At 62.1% G+C, this 17,287-nt stretch overlaps 2 protein-coding genes across 6 annotated transcripts in view; both read left to right on the plus strand.

Annotated features, from left to right (window-relative positions):
• The first annotated feature begins 440 nt into the window (after nt 1–440).
• On the plus strand, nt 441–6,207 carry DES (desmin). The gene is made up of 9 exons (XM_005498606.2): nt 441–1,103; nt 2,834–2,894; nt 3,097–3,192; nt 3,281–3,442; nt 3,534–3,659; nt 4,369–4,589; nt 4,727–4,776; nt 5,063–5,145; nt 5,271–6,207. Exons 1-9 carry the CDS (start codon nt 535–537, stop codon nt 5,310–5,312), a joined length of 1,410 nt encoding a protein of 469 aa, XP_005498663.2. The 5' UTR covers nt 441–534; the 3' UTR covers nt 5,313–6,207.
• A 2,909-nt stretch (nt 6,208–9,116) lies between these two features.
• Nucleotides 9,117–17,287, plus strand: part of SPEG (striated muscle enriched protein kinase) — a 38,735-nt gene continuing 30,564 nt past the window's right edge. For 2 of the 5 annotated variants that reach the window (XM_065070788.1, XM_065070789.1), the window contains exon 1: nt 16,273–17,274. In XM_065070788.1, the coding sequence (XP_064926860.1) occupies nt 17,242–17,274 (33 nt within the window). In that variant the 5' untranslated portion in view covers nt 16,273–17,241. Of the gene's footprint in view, nt 9,985–16,272; nt 17,275–17,287 lie in introns of those variants that run through there. The other 3 variants (XM_065070786.1, XM_065070787.1, XM_065070792.1) reach the window with 3 other exon arrangements.

A 17,287-nucleotide genomic window follows, 5' to 3' on the forward strand; every position in this document is an offset into this window, starting at 1 on the left:
GGCATTTTGTGGTGCTCAAAGCCAATTTGGGGACCACAGCTACCAGGCAGGGGGTCTGGCTCAAGGAAGGTCAAGTCAGGGTGTGAAGGGCTGAGTCCCCTGCTTTCCCTCCCAGCATCAGCCCAGGCTGTCTCTCTGTCTGTGTGGCCCCCCGTGGGTGGCACTGTACCCCTATGGGATTCTGAGGAGCCTCTCAACCCCAGAGACAGGGAAGTGTGGTGGGATATAGTGGGGAGGCTGATACACCGTTGGGGTCTGGGGGTGCCCACGGTTCTGTGGGCATTGTTATTGTCCACCCGAGGGTCCGCAGCCCAGCTACATGAGCAAATGAGGGGTGGTGGGCGGGGGCTGGCTGCTGTGCCCCCCCAGCAGCAGCGTCCCTCTGCTGCCCGGCAGCAGGAGGGGCGGGTGATGTCAGCAGGATACAAATAGCGGCCGCGCGGGTCCCTTCCCGACGCCTCGCCGAGTTGCCGGCCGCTCGCCAGCCCCGCTGCCTGCTCCCTGCTCCGGCCTCGCCGCCCCGCCGCCGCCACCATGAGCCAGTCCTACTCCTCCAGCCAGCGGGTTTCTTCCTACCGCCGCACCTTCGGTGGCTCCCCGGTCTTTGGTGGCTCCCCGGTCTTCCCCCGCGCCTCCTTCGGGACCAAGGGCAGCAGTGGAAGCTCTGTCACCTCCCGTGTCTACCAGGTGTCCCGCACCTCGGCTGTCCCCAGCCTGTCCAGCTTCCGCACCACTCGTGTGACGCCCCTGCGCTCCTACCAAAGTGCCTACCAAGGTGCCGGCGAGCTGCTGGACTTCAGCCTGGCCGATGCCATGAACCAGGAGTTCCTCCAGACTCGCACCAATGAGAAGGTGGAGCTGCAGGAACTCAATGACCGTTTTGCCAACTACATTGAGAAGGTGCGCTTCTTGGAGCAGCAGAATGCCCTCATGGTAGCCGAGGTGAACCGCCTGCGGGGCAAGGAGCCCACCCGTGTGGCCGAGATGTACGAGGAGGAGCTGCGGGAGCTCCGGCGCCAGGTGGATGCGCTCACTGGCCAGCGGGCTCGTGTTGAAGTTGAGCGCGACAACCTGCTTGATGACCTGCAGAAGCTCAAGCAGAGGTGAGGAGGGGCCCTGGTGTGTCCCTGTGGGCATCCATCCCTGCATTTCCATCCCTAGGGATGGGCAGTGGCAGAGCTCGACCTGGCAGCCCCTCAGGTGCCCACTGCCATCCTTGCGCCCCATGCTCAGAGCCCATCATGGCCCTGCTCCTCTGTCCCACTCACTGCATCTCCAGGGTGGGGGAGAAACCTTGCTGTGTCTCTTGCTGGCTGTACCCACCTGCAGGGTACTTCGCAGGGTTCCAGGTCCTGGCAGCGTGTTTTGGGAGGGAGAAGGGCACCTGTGACCTGCTGCATCAGTGCTGGGTGCTCCCCAGCCCATAATGTGGGGTGGGGGGAACTGTCCCAGCTGTATGGGGCAGGGCAAGGGAGGTGCCAAAAGCCTGGGCATCTCAGCAGAGCACCCCAAATGCTTCCAGCCCTCGCCAGGCACCCAGGCAGCACCCAGCAGGCAGGATGGCTCTGGCAGCAGGGGTGTCCTCTGCACCCTCCCCTTCAGGCTGCTGAGGCCAGGCTATGATGCAATGGGACCCCCAGAGCTGGGGGATTGGCGTGCCGCCGCTGGGGCCCCCCATCCTCACTCATGCTTGTGAGGGCTGGCCAACCTGTGGGTGCACTGAGTGCTGTGGGATGGACACATGGGCAGAAGCAGCCAGGCAGGCGGAGGCGGGAAAGAAGATGAACTGGGGGGGTGCTCCACCAACTGCAGAGGAGAAGGCGGGAGGGGAGGAAGCAGACTCACTTCCGCAGACCAGGGATGCTCCAGGCCTGGGTGTATAAAGTACCCCAGGAGCAGTGGGGACCCCAAGGATGCTGTGGGCCTTGTTGGTGGCAGGGAGGGGGCTGAGGCCAGGGGGAATAGCCACAGAGATGACCAGGCTGAGTGACCCCCAGGGACCGACCTGTGTGGGGGCATCTGGCAGTAGGTGTTTGGTGAGAGCTGCTTGTTCTGATGCTGGTCCGTGCCTTCCCTCCTGACGTCTGTGCCCTGGGGACCCTGAGTCCCTGTCTCCTGAGGGTGACACTGCCAGCTGCCTGCCCCTTGCAGCCTCAGCCTCTGCCTCAGATGGCTAGCACTGGGGTGCCCCTGGGGCAGAGCCCCTGATGCTGGGAGGCTGGGATGGCCGTATGGAGGACCCCTGAATGTCAGAGGAGGAGCAGGGCACAGAACGAACAGGTGTCAGGTTCCTGTCACCCCATGTGCCAGCATCGCCTAGGCACCTCCTTCTCCTCCCTGCTGCCTTCCCCCTGACCAGCAGCCTGTGGCACTGTCCCTCCCCTGGCCCAGCCCGGCTCCCCAGCCCTGACCTTGGGCTCACTCCCCAGCAGTCTCCGCTCCATACCCCCATCCCATAGCATCACTCAAACCCGCCTGTCCTCCTGCTGTCCCCAGGACAGCTCAAGTTCGTGGCCACCTCTTGGGTCCCCCGTGCCGGATCCTGCACCTCATCCTGCCGGCTACCGGCCACTCTCCCCTACAAGGGCCGGAGCAGCGCGTGTGGCACCGAGCTGACCTCATGCCTTTGTGCTCTCTCTGGCGTTGACTATAATAGGGAATGTGAGGAAGAGCCCCTGGCCCCCCGCCAGCCTTCCCGCGGCCTGCCGGGAATGCAGGACAATCTGTCGTCTTTCCACCGGGACACACTGGTCTGGGGGGCGGCAAGGGGTGACATCGCTGCAGGGGACAGGGCTCACTCTGGGTGCCCCTGACCTCCTCTCTCTGCCCCCAGGCTGCAAGAGGAGATCCAGCTAAAGGAGGAGGCTGAGAACAACCTGGCTGCTTTCAGAGCCGTGAGTACCTGTATCCACCATGTGGCATGGGACCCCTACCTCCCCTCCCACCCCCATCCCCCCCCGCAGACTGGTGTCAGCACCAGGGCATGGCCCTGGGCACAGCTTTGCACCCTCAAGCCCCAATGCATGGTCCCTGTGCTCCCCCCACGCACCCAGGAGTGTTGACCCCTCTGCTACCCCTCACTCTGCATCCCCTCAGGATGTGGATGCAGCCACGCTGGCACGCATTGACCTGGAAAGACGCATCGAGTCCCTGCAGGAGGAGATCGCCTTCCTCAAGAAGGTGCACGAAGAGGTAGGTCGGAGGTGGCCCTGTTTCCCATGGGTACCTTTGAGGCTGGGGAAGGGAGCAGGTGCCCTGAAGCATCACCTTGTCCCTTCAGGAAATCCGAGAGCTGCAGGCTCAGCTGCAGGAGCAGCACATCCAGGTGGAGATGGACATCTCCAAGCCCGACCTGACGGCTGCACTGCGGGACATCCGAGCCCAGTATGAGAGCATCGCTGCCAAGAACATTGCTGAGGCTGAGGAGTGGTACAAGTCCAAGGTGCAGTAGGCAGCAGACTCTGGGCTGGCCCCGGTGCAGTGGGTCCCGGGTGTCTCAGTGGCTGTGCCAGCTGACCCTTGCCTCTCCCCAGGTGTCTGACCTGACACAGGCGGCCAACAAGAACAATGACGCGCTGCGGCAGGCGAAACAGGAGATGCTGGAGTACCGGCACCAGATCCAGTCCTACACCTGCGAGATTGATGCCCTCAAGGGCACGGTGAGCCATGGGCAGCGTTGGGGAGACCCCCAGCCTCTCTGCAAGGACCTGCTGCTCTGGGCTGCTCAGGGACCTCTGAAACATACTCTTTCCAGGTCTCTGAGTTGCTGCCATTGGGGCACTTGTCCCGTATATTTGGGCTGCGCCTCGCTCAGTGACAATCTGGGCCTCTGCGAGGTGTTTTGGCAGAGGCCAGGAGCCAAGGCACAGATTGCAAAAGGTGCCCCAGACTGGGAGGCTCCAGGCGGGCGGGCGCAGGGCTCGGGGTGTCTGGTTGCAGGCTGAGAAGGTGGTTGCAAACAAACAAGGCACAACAGTTCTGCTCCAGCAGAGTCACAGTCACAGGAGCCAGGCAGCAGTCACCAGAATAGCAGTGCCCCACCCTGAACAGCTGTCTGGTGCTCCTGTACCTCTCTGTGCCCTCCCACTGGGGTAGGTTGGTTTTGCTGGGGGGCCTGGGCACCTGAGCAGAGGGTTTTGAGTTTGCCTACAACCTGCCCAGCTTGCTTATGCCAGACCCTACTGCCAGCACTGGGCAGACAGAGGGTGACGGCCACCCATCATGGTCCCACATTAGCTGGATCCAGCCCAAGGCTGACCACAGCTCTCCCCAGGTCTGTGGCTCTCCCCTAGGACACCCTCAGCTCTCACCCAAGGTGTCCCCTGGCCACCCTGGGTCACCCCCTTACTGAGCCCCCTGTGCTCCCAGAACGACTCGCTGATGCGCCAGATGCGGGAGATGGAGGAGCGCTTCGCAGGGGAGGCCGGTGGGTACCAGGACACCATTGCCCGGCTGGAGGAGGAGATTAGGCACCTGAAGGATGAAATGGCCCGTCACCTGCGTGAGTACCAGGACCTGCTCAATGTCAAGATGGCTCTGGACGTGGAGATTGCCACATACCGCAAGCTGCTGGAGGGCGAGGAGAACCGGTGAGCAGTGAGGGGGCAGGACAAGTCAGGGGGACCAGCAGGGTCAACCTTTTTTTTTTTGGGACTCCCACCCCGTGAGCAGCTTCTCAAGGGCTTGGGGCATTGGATGCTGAGCTTTCCCCTCTGTGTCCCCGCAGGATCAGCATCCCCATGCACCAGACCTTTGCCTCCGCACTCAATTTCCGAGGTGAGTATCGCTCTACGAGGAGGGGTGCCTGAGACATGTCCTTAGGAGTCCTCGGTGTGGGGCTAAATCTCCCTACTGGTTGGCTGCAGCCAGGCTGGCAGGTCAGGGACCCACAGGTGTCACACTGAACCCCTAGGGTGGGCGCACTGAGATGGGTGCTGCCACAAGCTGGGGCAGGATGGGCTAAGACAGGGCTCATAAAGCTCTCCAGTGACCTCAGCCCCACTGCTCTGACCCCATGTCACACGTTCCCATGATCCCATTCCCTGTGTCGTCCTGCCTGCAGAGACCAGCCCAGACCAGCGCGGCTCCGAGGTGCACACCAAAAAGACCGTGATGATCAAAACCATTGAAACCCGTGACGGAGAGGTGCGTGCAGGGCAGCACCGGGGGGTGACAGGGAGGCACAGGGGACAGAGTATGGTACCTGTCCCCATGCCTGGGGCTCTGGTGCGGTCATGGCATAGCATGTCACCATGCTTCTCTCCCGGCAGGTGGTGAGTGAGGCGACCCAGCAGCAGCACGAAGTGCTGTAGAGGAGGCTGCCCCAGCAGCCCACCGGCACCTTCTGTCCCTGCCTCCGTACCGCCGCCAAGCCCCCCTCCTGCCCCCCACCTCGCCCCTGGCGCTCCCCCAGCACTGCCCGAGGGGTCCCCCTGCGCAGCTGCCTCCAGAACCCCGCGCCTCCCGGGCTCCCTCCTTCAGCTTTGAAAGGCTCGCTCTGCTTTCGCAGCTTTGCAGCAGCAATGCCAGCGTCAGGATCAGGCCCGGGCCGGGGGGGACAACAGGAGGGAGGGAGGGGACGAGCAGAAGGGGCTGGGGGGAGCAGGTGGTGGCCTGGGCCAGCTGCCTGGAGAACCGGATGGTCCCAGCAGCAGGTTCTGGATCCCCGGCAGCCCCTTCCCGCGCTGGGCACGGGCTCAGGGTTTGTCCTGTGGGAGAGGGGATCCATCCCCCCGCACCGGCACCACTGGCCTCCCTGGAGCTGGCACTTCTCCAGGTGGATGGCAGCGGTGCCAGGGGTGGGGAGAAATGGGGTCCGGGTCAAGTCCCCATTCTCTACCCTGCTCGGAGCCAGGGTGCTCCCAGCCTGCGTCCCCTCCCAGTCCAGAGGGGCTGGGGTTTTGTGCTCCCCCTGGCCCCAGAGGATGCCCCACGTGGCAACGAAGGGCAGCGCCCGCCCCCCCATGGTGGGGACCCCCAGCAGCAGAAGGCTGTGTGGGGCCAGGCTCGGTGAGCTGAGAGGGTACCTGTAGGTGGACACAGGAGAGAGGAGGAGTGAGTGAGTGGGAGAGAGGGGGGAGAGAAGGACAGGAGCCGGAGAGAGGCCCGGGGGCCAGGGCAGGTGCCCCCACCCCTCACCCCACTGCACCTCCACCCCACTGCATCTACGTGACTCTTCAGGCGGCTGAAATAAACAGCGGAGCATCACCCCTTCCTCCTGGTGTATCTCTGTGGCAGGGATGGGATGGGGTGGTGGAGAGGTGGCATCCGGGAAGGGCAATGCATGGACCCCCAGGGCTGGCCTAGAGTGGACTGGGATGGGATGGGACTGGATCGGATGGGGCCTTGAAAGATCATCTAGTTCAGTCCCCCTGCTGGAGAAGAAACACCAAGATGAGGTTACACAGGAAGGTGTCCAGGTGTGTTTTGAATGTCTCCGGAGAAGGAGACTCCACAACCTCCCTGGGCAACCTGTTCCAGTGTTCTGTTACCCTCACTGAGAAGAAGTTTCCTCTCATATTCAAGTGGAACCTCATATGTTCCAGCTTGCACCCATTGCCCCTTGTCTTATCATTGATTGTCACCGAGAAGAGCCTGGCTCCATCCTCGTGACACTCACCCTTTATAAATTTGTAAACATTAATGAGGTCACCCCTCAGTCTCCTCCAAGCTAAAGAGACCCAGCTCCCTCAGCCTTTCCTCATAAGCGAGATGCTCCACTCCCTTAATCATCTTCATTGCCCTGCACTGGACTCTCTCCAGCAGTTCCCTGTCCTTCTTGAACTGAGGGGCCCAGAACTGGACACAATATTCCAGGTGTGGTCTCACCAGGGCAGAGTAGAGGGGCAGGAGAACCTCTCTCGATCTACTAACCACCCCCCTTCTAATACACCCCAGGATGCCATTGGCCTTCTTGGCCACAAGGGCACAGTGCTGGCTCATGGTCATCCTGCTGTCCACCAGGACCGCCAGGTCCCTTTCCCCTACACTACTCTCTAATAGGTCATTCCTCATCTTATACTGGTACCTGGGGTTGTTCCTGCCCAGATGTAAGACTCTACACTTGCACATGTTGTATTTCATTAGCTTTTTCCCTGCCCAACTCTCCAGCCTGCCCAGGTCTCGCTGGATGGCAGCACAGCCTTCTGGCGTGTCAGCCACTCCTCCCAGTGCCTGAGGCTGCTGGTCCCCCAGAACACAGAGGTGACTCAGGCTGAAGATGCCTCAGCGTGTCTCGCTGCCCCTAGTGGCAGGTTTCCCAGTTGCACTGGGTGGGCAAGCCCTGCTGACGTCAGTGGCTGCAGCAGTTGAGCCCTGAGCAGGTTTGCAGGGGCTCTGGGTTGGCTGTCCCCTGCCCCGCCGCCCCCCCATACACCCAGGTCCTCACACCATGGCCTGGTGGCTCTCAGCCCCACAGCTGCCCCTTTCTGCCCTAACCCAGGCCAGCTGTGCCCCAGAACCACACCTGTCCAGGACCTCTCCAAGCCGCCCCCGCCATTGCCACTGACCTGCAAGTACAGCCATCTTCATCCCAAATCCACCTCTGCCCCGGCACCAAGCAAGCATCAAACCTACCACCCCATGCCCGCTCCCACCCCAGTCTCAACCTCCAGCCTCAAACTGCCCCCTACACCCTCTCCCCCCCAACACACATATCCCTTTCCCCGTGGTTGGGGTGTGGGGCTCTTGGCTTTGACTCCTTTGCCGCAGTGATGGGAGATGCAGCTGGGGAACCTGGGTCTGAGCGTCGCACAGGGAGAGAGGGATCTAGGGTTTCTCTGGTCTGATAGATGTTAGGGGATCCACACCCCCCAGCCACTGAGCAGAGGCCTGGGAGGGCAGAGGGCTTGACAGGGGGTGATGTTTTAGGGACAAGGCAGCAGTGATGACGGGGCTGGGAGATCCTGGACTGAGAATCTAAGTGTGGTGAACCCCAGTTTTGGCTGTGGGGCCAGCTGGGGATGGGGGTGTGTAGGACCTCAAGCTCTGTATCCAGCAGGTGGCCCTGTGACATCGAGGATGGTCCGCAGGGCTGCCCTGGTGAGGGACAACACTTCCCTCCCTGCCCTGCTCAGACTCTGCCCCTGGGTCTGGGAGTGACAGGCAGGGGACAGAGCAACCCTTTGCCCGCAGGGCAGTGCAGGCAGGAAAGAGACCCCCCCCCAGGGCTTGGGAAGCTTCTCCTCCAGCCTCCTGAGACCCTAGGGTTTGCTCAGCTTCTCTGCAGCCAGGCTGGAGGTCTAGCAAGCCATCCTGCTTCAGCGCACCCCAGCCACCCAAGCCGGGGGGATCCCGAGATCTTCTTGGCGGTGATGCTCCACTGATGCTGGCACTCTTGGGCTGGTGGTGATGGGCTGTGCCAAAGCCAGCTGGGCTGGTTTGCAGCCGGGAAGCAGCGTGCCGTGTCGCTTGCCTCCTGCTCACCCAGATTTACAGCCCCCAGCGAGGGCGGCCAGGGCCAGGTGCCGAGACGTGTGCTGTCGCGCCAGGAGCTGGGGAAGCCCTGCCTTGCCCGGGGGTGGTGAGGCGGCACAAGGCACAGGCAGTCCCTGGTCAGTCACCACCTGGAGCACAGCATGTGGGAGCTCTCATGGGGTACCCCAAACCCCAGCAGCAGGGTGCTCCTGCTCCAAGCATAGCTTCAATGGGGGGATGGCTAGGAACTATACTGCCCAGAGCAGTGAGGCAGGGACTCGGTGAGAGAAATGAGATTTTGCTGTCTCCCAGCAGGGTGGATTTGGGGTGAACAGGGTTGCAGGGGTCCCCCTCTTTGCTGCCTACTCGGGGTGGGGCAAAGGGGCCTTTGCAGGGCTGGCGTCTGCCTGGGGTCTCGCGTTGCAGGAAGCATGACGGTGTCCTTTCCCTCCACATGCCACCAGGGTCTCTATGTCCCGATCCGGTGACACCGCTGGAGAAGGGGAAGGCGGGGAGGAAAGCTGGGTCCCCCCCCTGAGGCTCACTGCTAATATGGAAAGGTGCTGGCCCCTTTCTATCTTTGCAAGTGGAGCTGGGCTGCAGGGCCAGGGCGGCAGGCGCGAAGAGGGGGAGCCTGGCCAAGGAATGTGACATATCAGAGGCAGCTGCCACTTCGGGAGAGGGGGCAGAGGGAGCGCAGCTCACTGAGGGCCGCGCGCGGGACGGGACAGGCAAGGGGGGGACACCACGGCCCCAACACTGGGACGGCTCTGCAGACAGTCATCACTCCCGGGACTCACACCCAGGCTGGTGGAGCAGCAGGTGCCGAGGTGCTGGGCGGGCTTGGGGTCGCAGCGGTACATGGGGTGTGGGTGCTGCACCACACCAGACGCGTGGTGAGTGGTGCTCGGCAAGCAGCAACCCGAGCCCCCGCCTAAAAATAACCCCTCGCTTGCCCACAGTCCTGCGACCTTCGGAGCTGCATCTGGTTGGGGAGAGGCACCAAACCGGACGGCACCTGGACTGGGGGGCCACCGCTGCCCTGGCACCCCTTGCAGGCACCCAGCACCCCGGGGCTGCAGGCAGGGGGAGAAGAGGGGCACGGTACTGCTGGCTTGGGGTGGTGGGGGTCACAAGTGTGGGCAGGGGAGCTGCAGACCATGCACCGAGCACAGGGACGTGACGGCACGAGTAGGGCTGGTGGGGAGCCCCGGGCAGCCCCGCCGAGCCCCGGCATCCCTCCAAAGCGCGCCAAGGTCACAGCAGAGCCGGTGGCACCCGAGGAGGGCCCAGCTCGCCCTGCGGCACCATTTTTTGCACGGAAGCTGAAGAACGCAGCAATCGGCACTGGCTGCGACATACGGCTGCGGGTGGTGGCGGTGGGCAACCCTCGGCCCAGCCTCCGCTGGTACCGAAATGAGGAGCTGCTGACCCCACATGAGGAAGAGTACGGCACCCTCTGGATCCGGGACAGCAAGAAGGAGGATGCTGGTGTGTACACCTGCATTGCCGAGAATGAGCGGGGAGAGGCCATGACCAGCGCCGTGCTGGCAATCATTGACATGGAAGGTAAGGGCAGTGTGGCTGCTGGTGTGGCTGTGCTGGCACAGCCATGGGCACGGGTTTGCCAAGGGTGGCAGTGGAGCTTTACAGGCTCCTGCCGCAGTGCATGCATGGGGCCAGCCAGGGCTGGCTTTGCTGTGTCCACCCTGCTGCAGGCTGGGGTGCCCGGTGCTGGCAGCACTGGGGCAGCTCTCTGGCTTGGAGTGAGCATGTGGCTTCAGCATCCGCTGCCAGGACAGGCAGGGTGCCAGGGCTGGGCACGGAGGTGTCGCGAGCATGTGATGCCAAGCCTGCTTGGGGCAGGAGGAGAGAGAGAGAGAGAGATGCAGCTCAGGTGCAGGGCACCAGTGGTGCCACCCTCTGCAGCCACCGACATGGTCCCCCCTACCAATTGGTGCCACTGCAAAAGCCACCCCCGTGCACCTGCTGCCCACGGGCAGAGTTGCCTTTGGCATCACCATCACAGCTGTACCAGGCACTGGGGCTGCACTGGGAGAGCTGGAACACTCCAGCCGTGGGGCTGGGGGGAGGAGCCTAACGCTGCAGGAGGCAGAGCTGTCAAGTGGGTGGAGCCTATGCCCTGCCGCGGGCACGGTCTGATGGTCAATTGGCAGAGCTCGAGGCAGCTTTTGGTGGCCCCATAGAGCCCTACAATGTGCTCCTCTGGTGTGCAGGGCTGCTGTGAGCTATTGCACAGGTGGGCCTCATCCTGCACAGGGGCCAGGCAGGTTTGGGGCATTGCCTCCTCTGCCCACTTCCCTGGGGCGTTGCAGACCTAGGGGTCGGAGACTGTGTGGTGCTGGCTGGTGGCACTGCTCTAAGATGCAAACTGTGCTGTGTTGGGACAGTGGGGGCAGGGAGTGAGGGGAGTGGTGCTGAGCCCTGAGGCTCTGAGTAAGGAGCCAGACCTGGGGCTTTGTGGCATACTGGAGATGCTGCACCTTGAGGAGGCGATTGGGTGGCAGTGGGGTGGCAGAAGAAGCCTTTGCAGTGCTGAAGGGGAGCAATGGAGGAAGAGGAGGAGCTGCTTTCCGGAGGAGTGGCATTTGTAGGATGGAGGAAGGTGTATGTGCCTGGTGAGGGGATGAGGGAGCAAAGAAGCGTGCAGGAGGGGTCATGCCCTGCAGTGGGTCTGTGTGGGTTTACTGTGTGTTGCACCTTTGGGGCCTGTGGCACAGTGGGGTCGGACGTGCGGTGCTGTGCATGTAGAGTGAGACGTGCACTGTCCCACAGGGCGGGAGCAGCCTGTCCTGGGCGGGGGGCAAGGTGGGGAGGATCACCCTGTTCTCACACTTTGTGTGCAGCTACACCTCTCCACGACACTGCCGGCCCAGGCCCCCCCGCCTCTGCCCAGCGGTGCGGCACCGCCTGATTTCCCCAGGTGCCCGTTCCCGTTGTGCTGACGCACTTGTCCCTGCTTCCAATTCCCAGCTGCTGGCCCTCACTGCTACCTTTCTGGAGCAGCGGAGGAGGGGCCGGAGCAGCCAGGATTGCCTAATGTGATGGATCAATGTCACCCTGCCCGGGGCGCTTGGCTGTGGCACTGCCATGAAGCGAACAGTTGCCTAAAATGCCAGCCCTAGGGCAGAGTGCCTCTGGAGCCATGCAGGCTCCTGGGCACCGGGCTGGGTGAGGAGTGTGACAGCCCCTGGTGTGACTTTGCCCCTGTCCCAGGGCAGAACGGTCTCCACTGTGTGCTCTGACAGTGACAAGGGAGCACTGTGTCCTGCTGGGTGCTGTAAAGGGGTGCTGGTGTGGATGTGGTGGGATTTGGTGGAGAGTCCAGCCCTATCACCTGGCCCCATTGCAGGGTGCTGGCACTCGGCATGTTGTTTCCCTGAGGCCATTTTCTCCTTGCTGGCAGCTGCGCGATGAAACAGGTCATGGTGTGAAATGGAGGAGCTGTGCCACCACTCTGCACCCGCCTGCCCTGACACCCTGCCAGGATGTGTGCTGTGGCTCACTGACCTCTGGCATGGGGGTCCTGGCTGCTCAGGGACTCCTCACACTCCCCACCGAGACCCAGCTCTGTAAGGATGGTGGAAGTTCCACTGGTGGCTGTGCTGTCCCTGTTCTGGGCAGGGACATCCTGTCCTTGTTCCCTGGGAGTCCTGTGAGCTGGGTCATCGGCCAGTTATGGGGCAAGGGGATGTGTGTAAGGTGTCCAGGCAGGATGAGATCTTTCTCTGTCCTTGAGGCCCCAGTCCTCTGTGTTTGGAAGGTATTGGGGTGTCCTTGCTCTGTTCATCTCTGCTGGGTTGTGGTCTCTGGTGGTCGCAGAGCCTGGTCCTCTATCTTCTCAGCACATGGGCCAGGCTGCACCTCTCCGTGGGGCCAGCATTGTCTCTCTCTAAGGTGGCTCCCGGTCAGTGCTGGTGGGGTGGAGGGGCTCTGTGCTGCCTAGCTCTACATTCAGCCCCAGCAGCTCCTCCCGCACCAGCTCAGCATTCCCCCTTGCTCGCACAAGCTTGATTTAGCTCTTCTAATCCCTTGCCCTGAATCTGTCGCTCCACCCCACTAATGATTTTCTCCTGCTCTTCTCTCAGGTCCCTCGAGTGCGTCAGTGCCCAGTGTGGGGAGAGCATGTGTGGGGCTGGCTGGGCAGCTGGGCATGGGCGTCCTGGGGTGCTCCACCTCCACCGTGTCACATCTTCCCTGCCATGTCCCACTGCTCTGGCCTTCTGCTGCTGCAGGTTCTCCCTTGTGCCCCAGCTCCATAGGTGAAGATGGGGTGCATTGTCCATTCTCACACCAGCACCAGGCTGGCCCAGGCGCTTCCCAGGTCCACCCAGGGACCCTGCAGACCCTTCCAGCCAGCCCTGGTCCCCACCATGGTTCCATCACCCCCAGGTGCACTAAAGCCTGTATCACCTCTCAGCTGCACCTCCTGAAATTTTTTCTTGTAAATTGGATTAAATCACCTCTTAAGAAGCCAAGCTAATCTCCTCATATTGCCCAGCCCTCCCTTGTTGTGCCAGTGCTGCCTGACTCTCCCCGCCTGCACTGCCTCTTATTTCAAGGTTGGATGTGTCCATCTTGGGCTCAAAGCACAGGGTCTTGCTCCTCTTGCCTCCACCTGCACTCAGCAATCAAACCTCCTTGGAACCTTTCCTCTATGCAGGGAACAGCTTGCACCAGCCTGGATTTGGGGGCAGGGAACAGGGCAGGAGCTGCCTATGCATGGTGGCCCTGCATGGCCCTTTCCAGCTCAGAGTTACAGAGGGGCAGCATGGGCATGCTTTTGTGGCTGGTGGTGCACAACAGTGACAATGGCATACTGGTGGGGATGTCTGCACTGACAGTGTCCCTGGTGGCTCAGCACCTCTGGCCATTTATCTCAGTGCCTAATTTTAGTCCCTTACTTTGCAGTGCTGTGCCCATGTTTAATGCAAACTGCCCCTTCCCTCCAGAGCCCCTGCCAGCCATGCTCAGGGTCCAAATGGGATCTAAAACCTCCTTTTACCATGTCCTTCCTCCCATGGGACTCTCTGGGGATGTCTCAGTTTCCTCTGATTGTCCCCCCAGCTCCAGGCCACAGCAGCATCTCGGAGGAGCCCAGGATGCAGCAAGGCTCCAGGGCAGGCTGCCGTGCCCCACTGTGGAGTAGGCACCACGCCCGGCTGCGCCAGTGCAGGGTCTACCTGTGCAGAGCAGAGGTGGTGCTGGTCTCAGCCGATGCAGAGACAGATCTCCGGATCTACGCAGGGCAGGGGGGGCGAGGCTGGACCTGGCTCTCAGGATCCTAGCAGGGCTTGACGGGTGGGCTGGCTGTGCAGTCCCCAGGCACAGCCTCGTGCCTGAGGCTGTGCCTGCTCCTTGGCCCTGTGGGTGACACCGGGGACAGCCCATGGACAACTGCTGAAGACCTGGGCTCCCAGCTCTGCCCCCAGCCACCTGGGCAGGGGGCTGGCATGGCAGCCATGTGTGCCAAGTCCCTGGCCTGGGGCACTGCGGAGTGGAGGGGCTGCTCCCCGGCGAGCAGAGCAGTGGGTGCAGCTGTCCAGTCAGTCACCTCCACCCCTGCCCTCTTGCCCGCTGCCGGGGGGTTATTTTTGCTGAGGAATGTGCCGTCCCCTCAGATTCTGGCAGGCTGCAAGGCTTGTGTTACAGGCGAGAGGCTGAGACCCAGGCCCGTGGGCGGGTAAATATAGCACCGCCGCTCAAGGCTGTGTGTTGGGGCCACAGCTTCTTCCTCCTCCCAGGGCTACCCAGTGCTCCCTGCTCCCCTCATGACTCTGATGCCAGGTTGCTGGCTTGTGCCCTGGCATGGTGGCCCTGGGAAGGGACTAGTGCTGTCTGCACTCCTGCCGCTTCCCCCCTGCTCTCTGCACTCAGCGCCTCAGGCAGGGGGGACGCCAGGAGCGGGTCTGGCAGGACAGGGACAAAATGCTTCCTGCTGTCCCACTCCATGCCAAGGTCATGTTGCTGTCTTGTGTCCCCGTGTCCTCTGCCTGAAGCAGACACTGTGTGCTTGGACATCCTTCTAGTGGTGGCAAGGGGAGGCTATGCTGTGGACAGCAACTGGGATGTCTCTAGCTCTCAGGAGAGGGGTCACAGCAGAGCATCGCTCCTCTCCATGGCCAGAAATCTGCTGCTGTGCTGCCCTTCCCTGTGATGAGGACCACCCTACAGCATTTATTTACCCCTGGGGATGGTCCTCAGCTCCCCAGGCTCACAGCACATCCCCACCTCCCGCAGATTGTCCCCAGCAGCTCTGGGAGGTGCAAAAACAAGAAAGATTCATGCCCAGCCCTCCCCCTACCTGGAATGGCTGCATGCACCCACCACCATCAGTTATTGAAGCATGGAGACAGCTGTGGACTGGGGCCGGGCAGCTGTTGGTGCTGTGCTGCAGGGGCAGAATCCGTGCAGAGCTGCTGGGAAGGTCCAGCAGGGCGTGGGGAGCTGCAGTTCTCTCAACAGTGTAATTAATGCTGCATGTTGAGGAAGTGTTTCGTGTTTGCTTGCCTTGGGGCTGACGTGTGTTTGGCAGGAAAAGCTGGACCTGGGTGGTGATGGGGCCACCTGCTCTGGCTCTGTCACTTGTCCATGCCATGGCCATGCTGGCCCCTGTCCCCTGCCCTGTGTCCCTATCCTGCAGAGGAGCAGGGCTGTGCCAGGGCTGCCCCAGAGCTGGGGCTGGGCACAGGGACTGCCCCGGGTGCAGGCTGTTTTCATCTCCTACTCCACACCTTCTGCAGGGACACCAGCTCTGCTCCAGCAGGGGGATTTGTGGGTGCTGCTGCCTCTGGAAAAGACTTTCAGGCCTCGCACAGGTGCAGCCCCTTGGAGGTGCCCCAGCTGCCCCTCGGGGGTGTAGCATCTCTGGACCACTCCTGGCGCCTTTGCTGAGGGATGGTTGAATGCCTCTGACAGGGGAGATTCCCTCTGTGCCAGCTCTAGCATTCCTGGGATTTGACGTGCAGGGTCTCCACGGAAACTCCGCAGCATCATTTGAATTGTAGGACTGTCAGAAATGTTTTATAAACAGCTCCTTTTGTACTGGATAATTTGCAAGTTATTATGGAGCCATGAAAAGCCTCATGTTGGGAGTCACGGGCTGGGAAGGGAAGCAGAGAAAAGCTGCTGGAGCCGTCAGACATCATGGGGAGCGTGGTGCCTGTGTGCAGCTCTACATGGGGCAGCCAGCTCCCCAGGGGACAGGTGAGTGCCATGGGGACAAGCGCTGGGTGTGGAGGCCTCCAGCAGTGTCCCAATGGATGTTCTGAAGTGGGAAGGGGCAGTGCAGGCAGGTGGTGGGGCTGGTACCTTGGCAGTATCTCCAGGAGCCTGGAAAGGGGGCTGATGGGTGTTGTGAGGCTCAATGGCTAGATGAGCGGGGACTTGTGGGGCTGAGACTGCCCCTCCAGCTTATTTGCAGTGTGATCCAGGGAACAGGGAGAGGCTGGCAGGGCTGGGGACACTCGGCCAGGGAAGACATACAACAGCTTCTGTTAGCACCCCAGGAGCACCAAGAGGTCTTAATGGCCCTGACCAGCCTTACCAGGGACCCGCAGCCACAGCTTCTGCCCACAGCCCAGGAGCCCCATTGCAGCTCAGTTCCTGGGCACACAGTTCTGCCCTGAGCTGTGTCATGCATCTTCACCCCAGGACGAGAGGAGGTCTCGTGTGTGTCATACAGCATGGACAGGGACAGTGACTCACCTCACTGGGTCAAGCTTATGTTCCCAACAGCCATGAAGCAGCAGTGTTAGCCCAGGGCTGAGCAGGGAAGCCAGTCCAGCTATCCCTTGTGGGTCCTGAGGCACACAAAGGGCAGGGTGCAAGCTCTGCCTTAGGCATTGGGGCTGGGAGCTGTGCGTTTCACACGGGGAAGCTGTGCAGTTTGAAGGGGTGGCTCATGCCGTGGCATGGGCAGTGCCAGGCCAGCAGGCTGCTGTGAAGGACTGTGCCCATATGAGCTCTCCTCCATGTGCAGGTGGGTCAGCAGTGCTGGGACCCCCACCCTTGTCTTGTTGAGGGGTGTCTGTGTGCATCACTGATGGCTAAAGGATACGTGGGCTGAGTGAAGGCTGAAGGGGTGCTGGTGAGCTTGGATTTTGGTGGGACAGTGCTGTGGCATGCTGTGGCTGCACTGCTGCACTGTGACAGCAGAGCTGCCCTATATGGGGGCACTTTGGGGGCAGCACTTGGAGGGCAGTTGTGTGCAGTGCTGGTGTGGTGTGTTGCTATACTTGTACCCTCGCTGGGGTGTGTGTGTGAGGCGCGGTGGTGGGCTGTGCCACCGGTGCTGAGCACGGGAGAGAAAAGCAGTTCCTGCCCTGGGTGGTGGGGCAGGACGGACCGATGGCAAGGGACAGTGGTACAGCCGCGTCGCTGGGCAGGGGACTCAGACCCCTGGGTGCCGTGGAGCCAAAGCCAGCGGGGGTCAGGTTGTGTCCCCGCCCCAGCCGTGCCCGCCCCGCGCCTGTCCTCGTCCCCCGCCACCTGTGCCCTGCCTGTCCCCCGCCGCTGTCACTGTGTGCCAGGGCTGGTGGAGAGGCGGAGGCGAAGGCAGGCGGGGGAAGGATGGAGGGAGGAGCACTCCAGTGATGCTTCATGCTCACAGCTCCAGCCCTCCCGAGAGCCCAACCTGGCGAGCCCCTTCCTCTCCCTCCGCCGTCCCCGGCTGCCGGCGGTGGAGGATGCTCGGAGCATCGCTTGTCCCCGCGGCGTGCTGACAGCGGGGACCCCGCCGGGAGCGGGCTGGCGTCCTGCCGGGCCTGAGCCGGTGTGGCCGGGCCAGCGGGGCTCTGCAGAAGCATGAAGAAGATCTGGGTGAAGAAGCGTTTCCAGGTGAGGGCTCCGG

Source organism: Columba livia, chromosome 7 (assembly GCF_036013475.1).
Source record: "Columba livia isolate bColLiv1 breed racing homer chromosome 7, bColLiv1.pat.W.v2, whole genome shotgun sequence".
Taxonomy (NCBI): Eukaryota; Metazoa; Chordata; class Aves; order Columbiformes; family Columbidae; genus Columba; species Columba livia.

Bases quoted from the DNA above. Each gene is read 5' to 3' on its own strand.
- DES (XM_005498606.2), top strand. From the start codon at position 535: ATGAGCCAGTCCTACTCCTCCAGCCAGCGGGTTTCTTCCTACCGCCGC. The intron at 3,443-3,533 runs GTGCAGTAGGCA...GCCTCTCCCCAG, and splicing joins AGGAGTGGTACAAGTCCAAG to GTGTCTGACCTGACACAGGC. The intron at 3,660-4,368 runs GTGAGCCATGGG...CTGTGCTCCCAG, and splicing joins TTGATGCCCTCAAGGGCACG to AACGACTCGCTGATGCGCCA.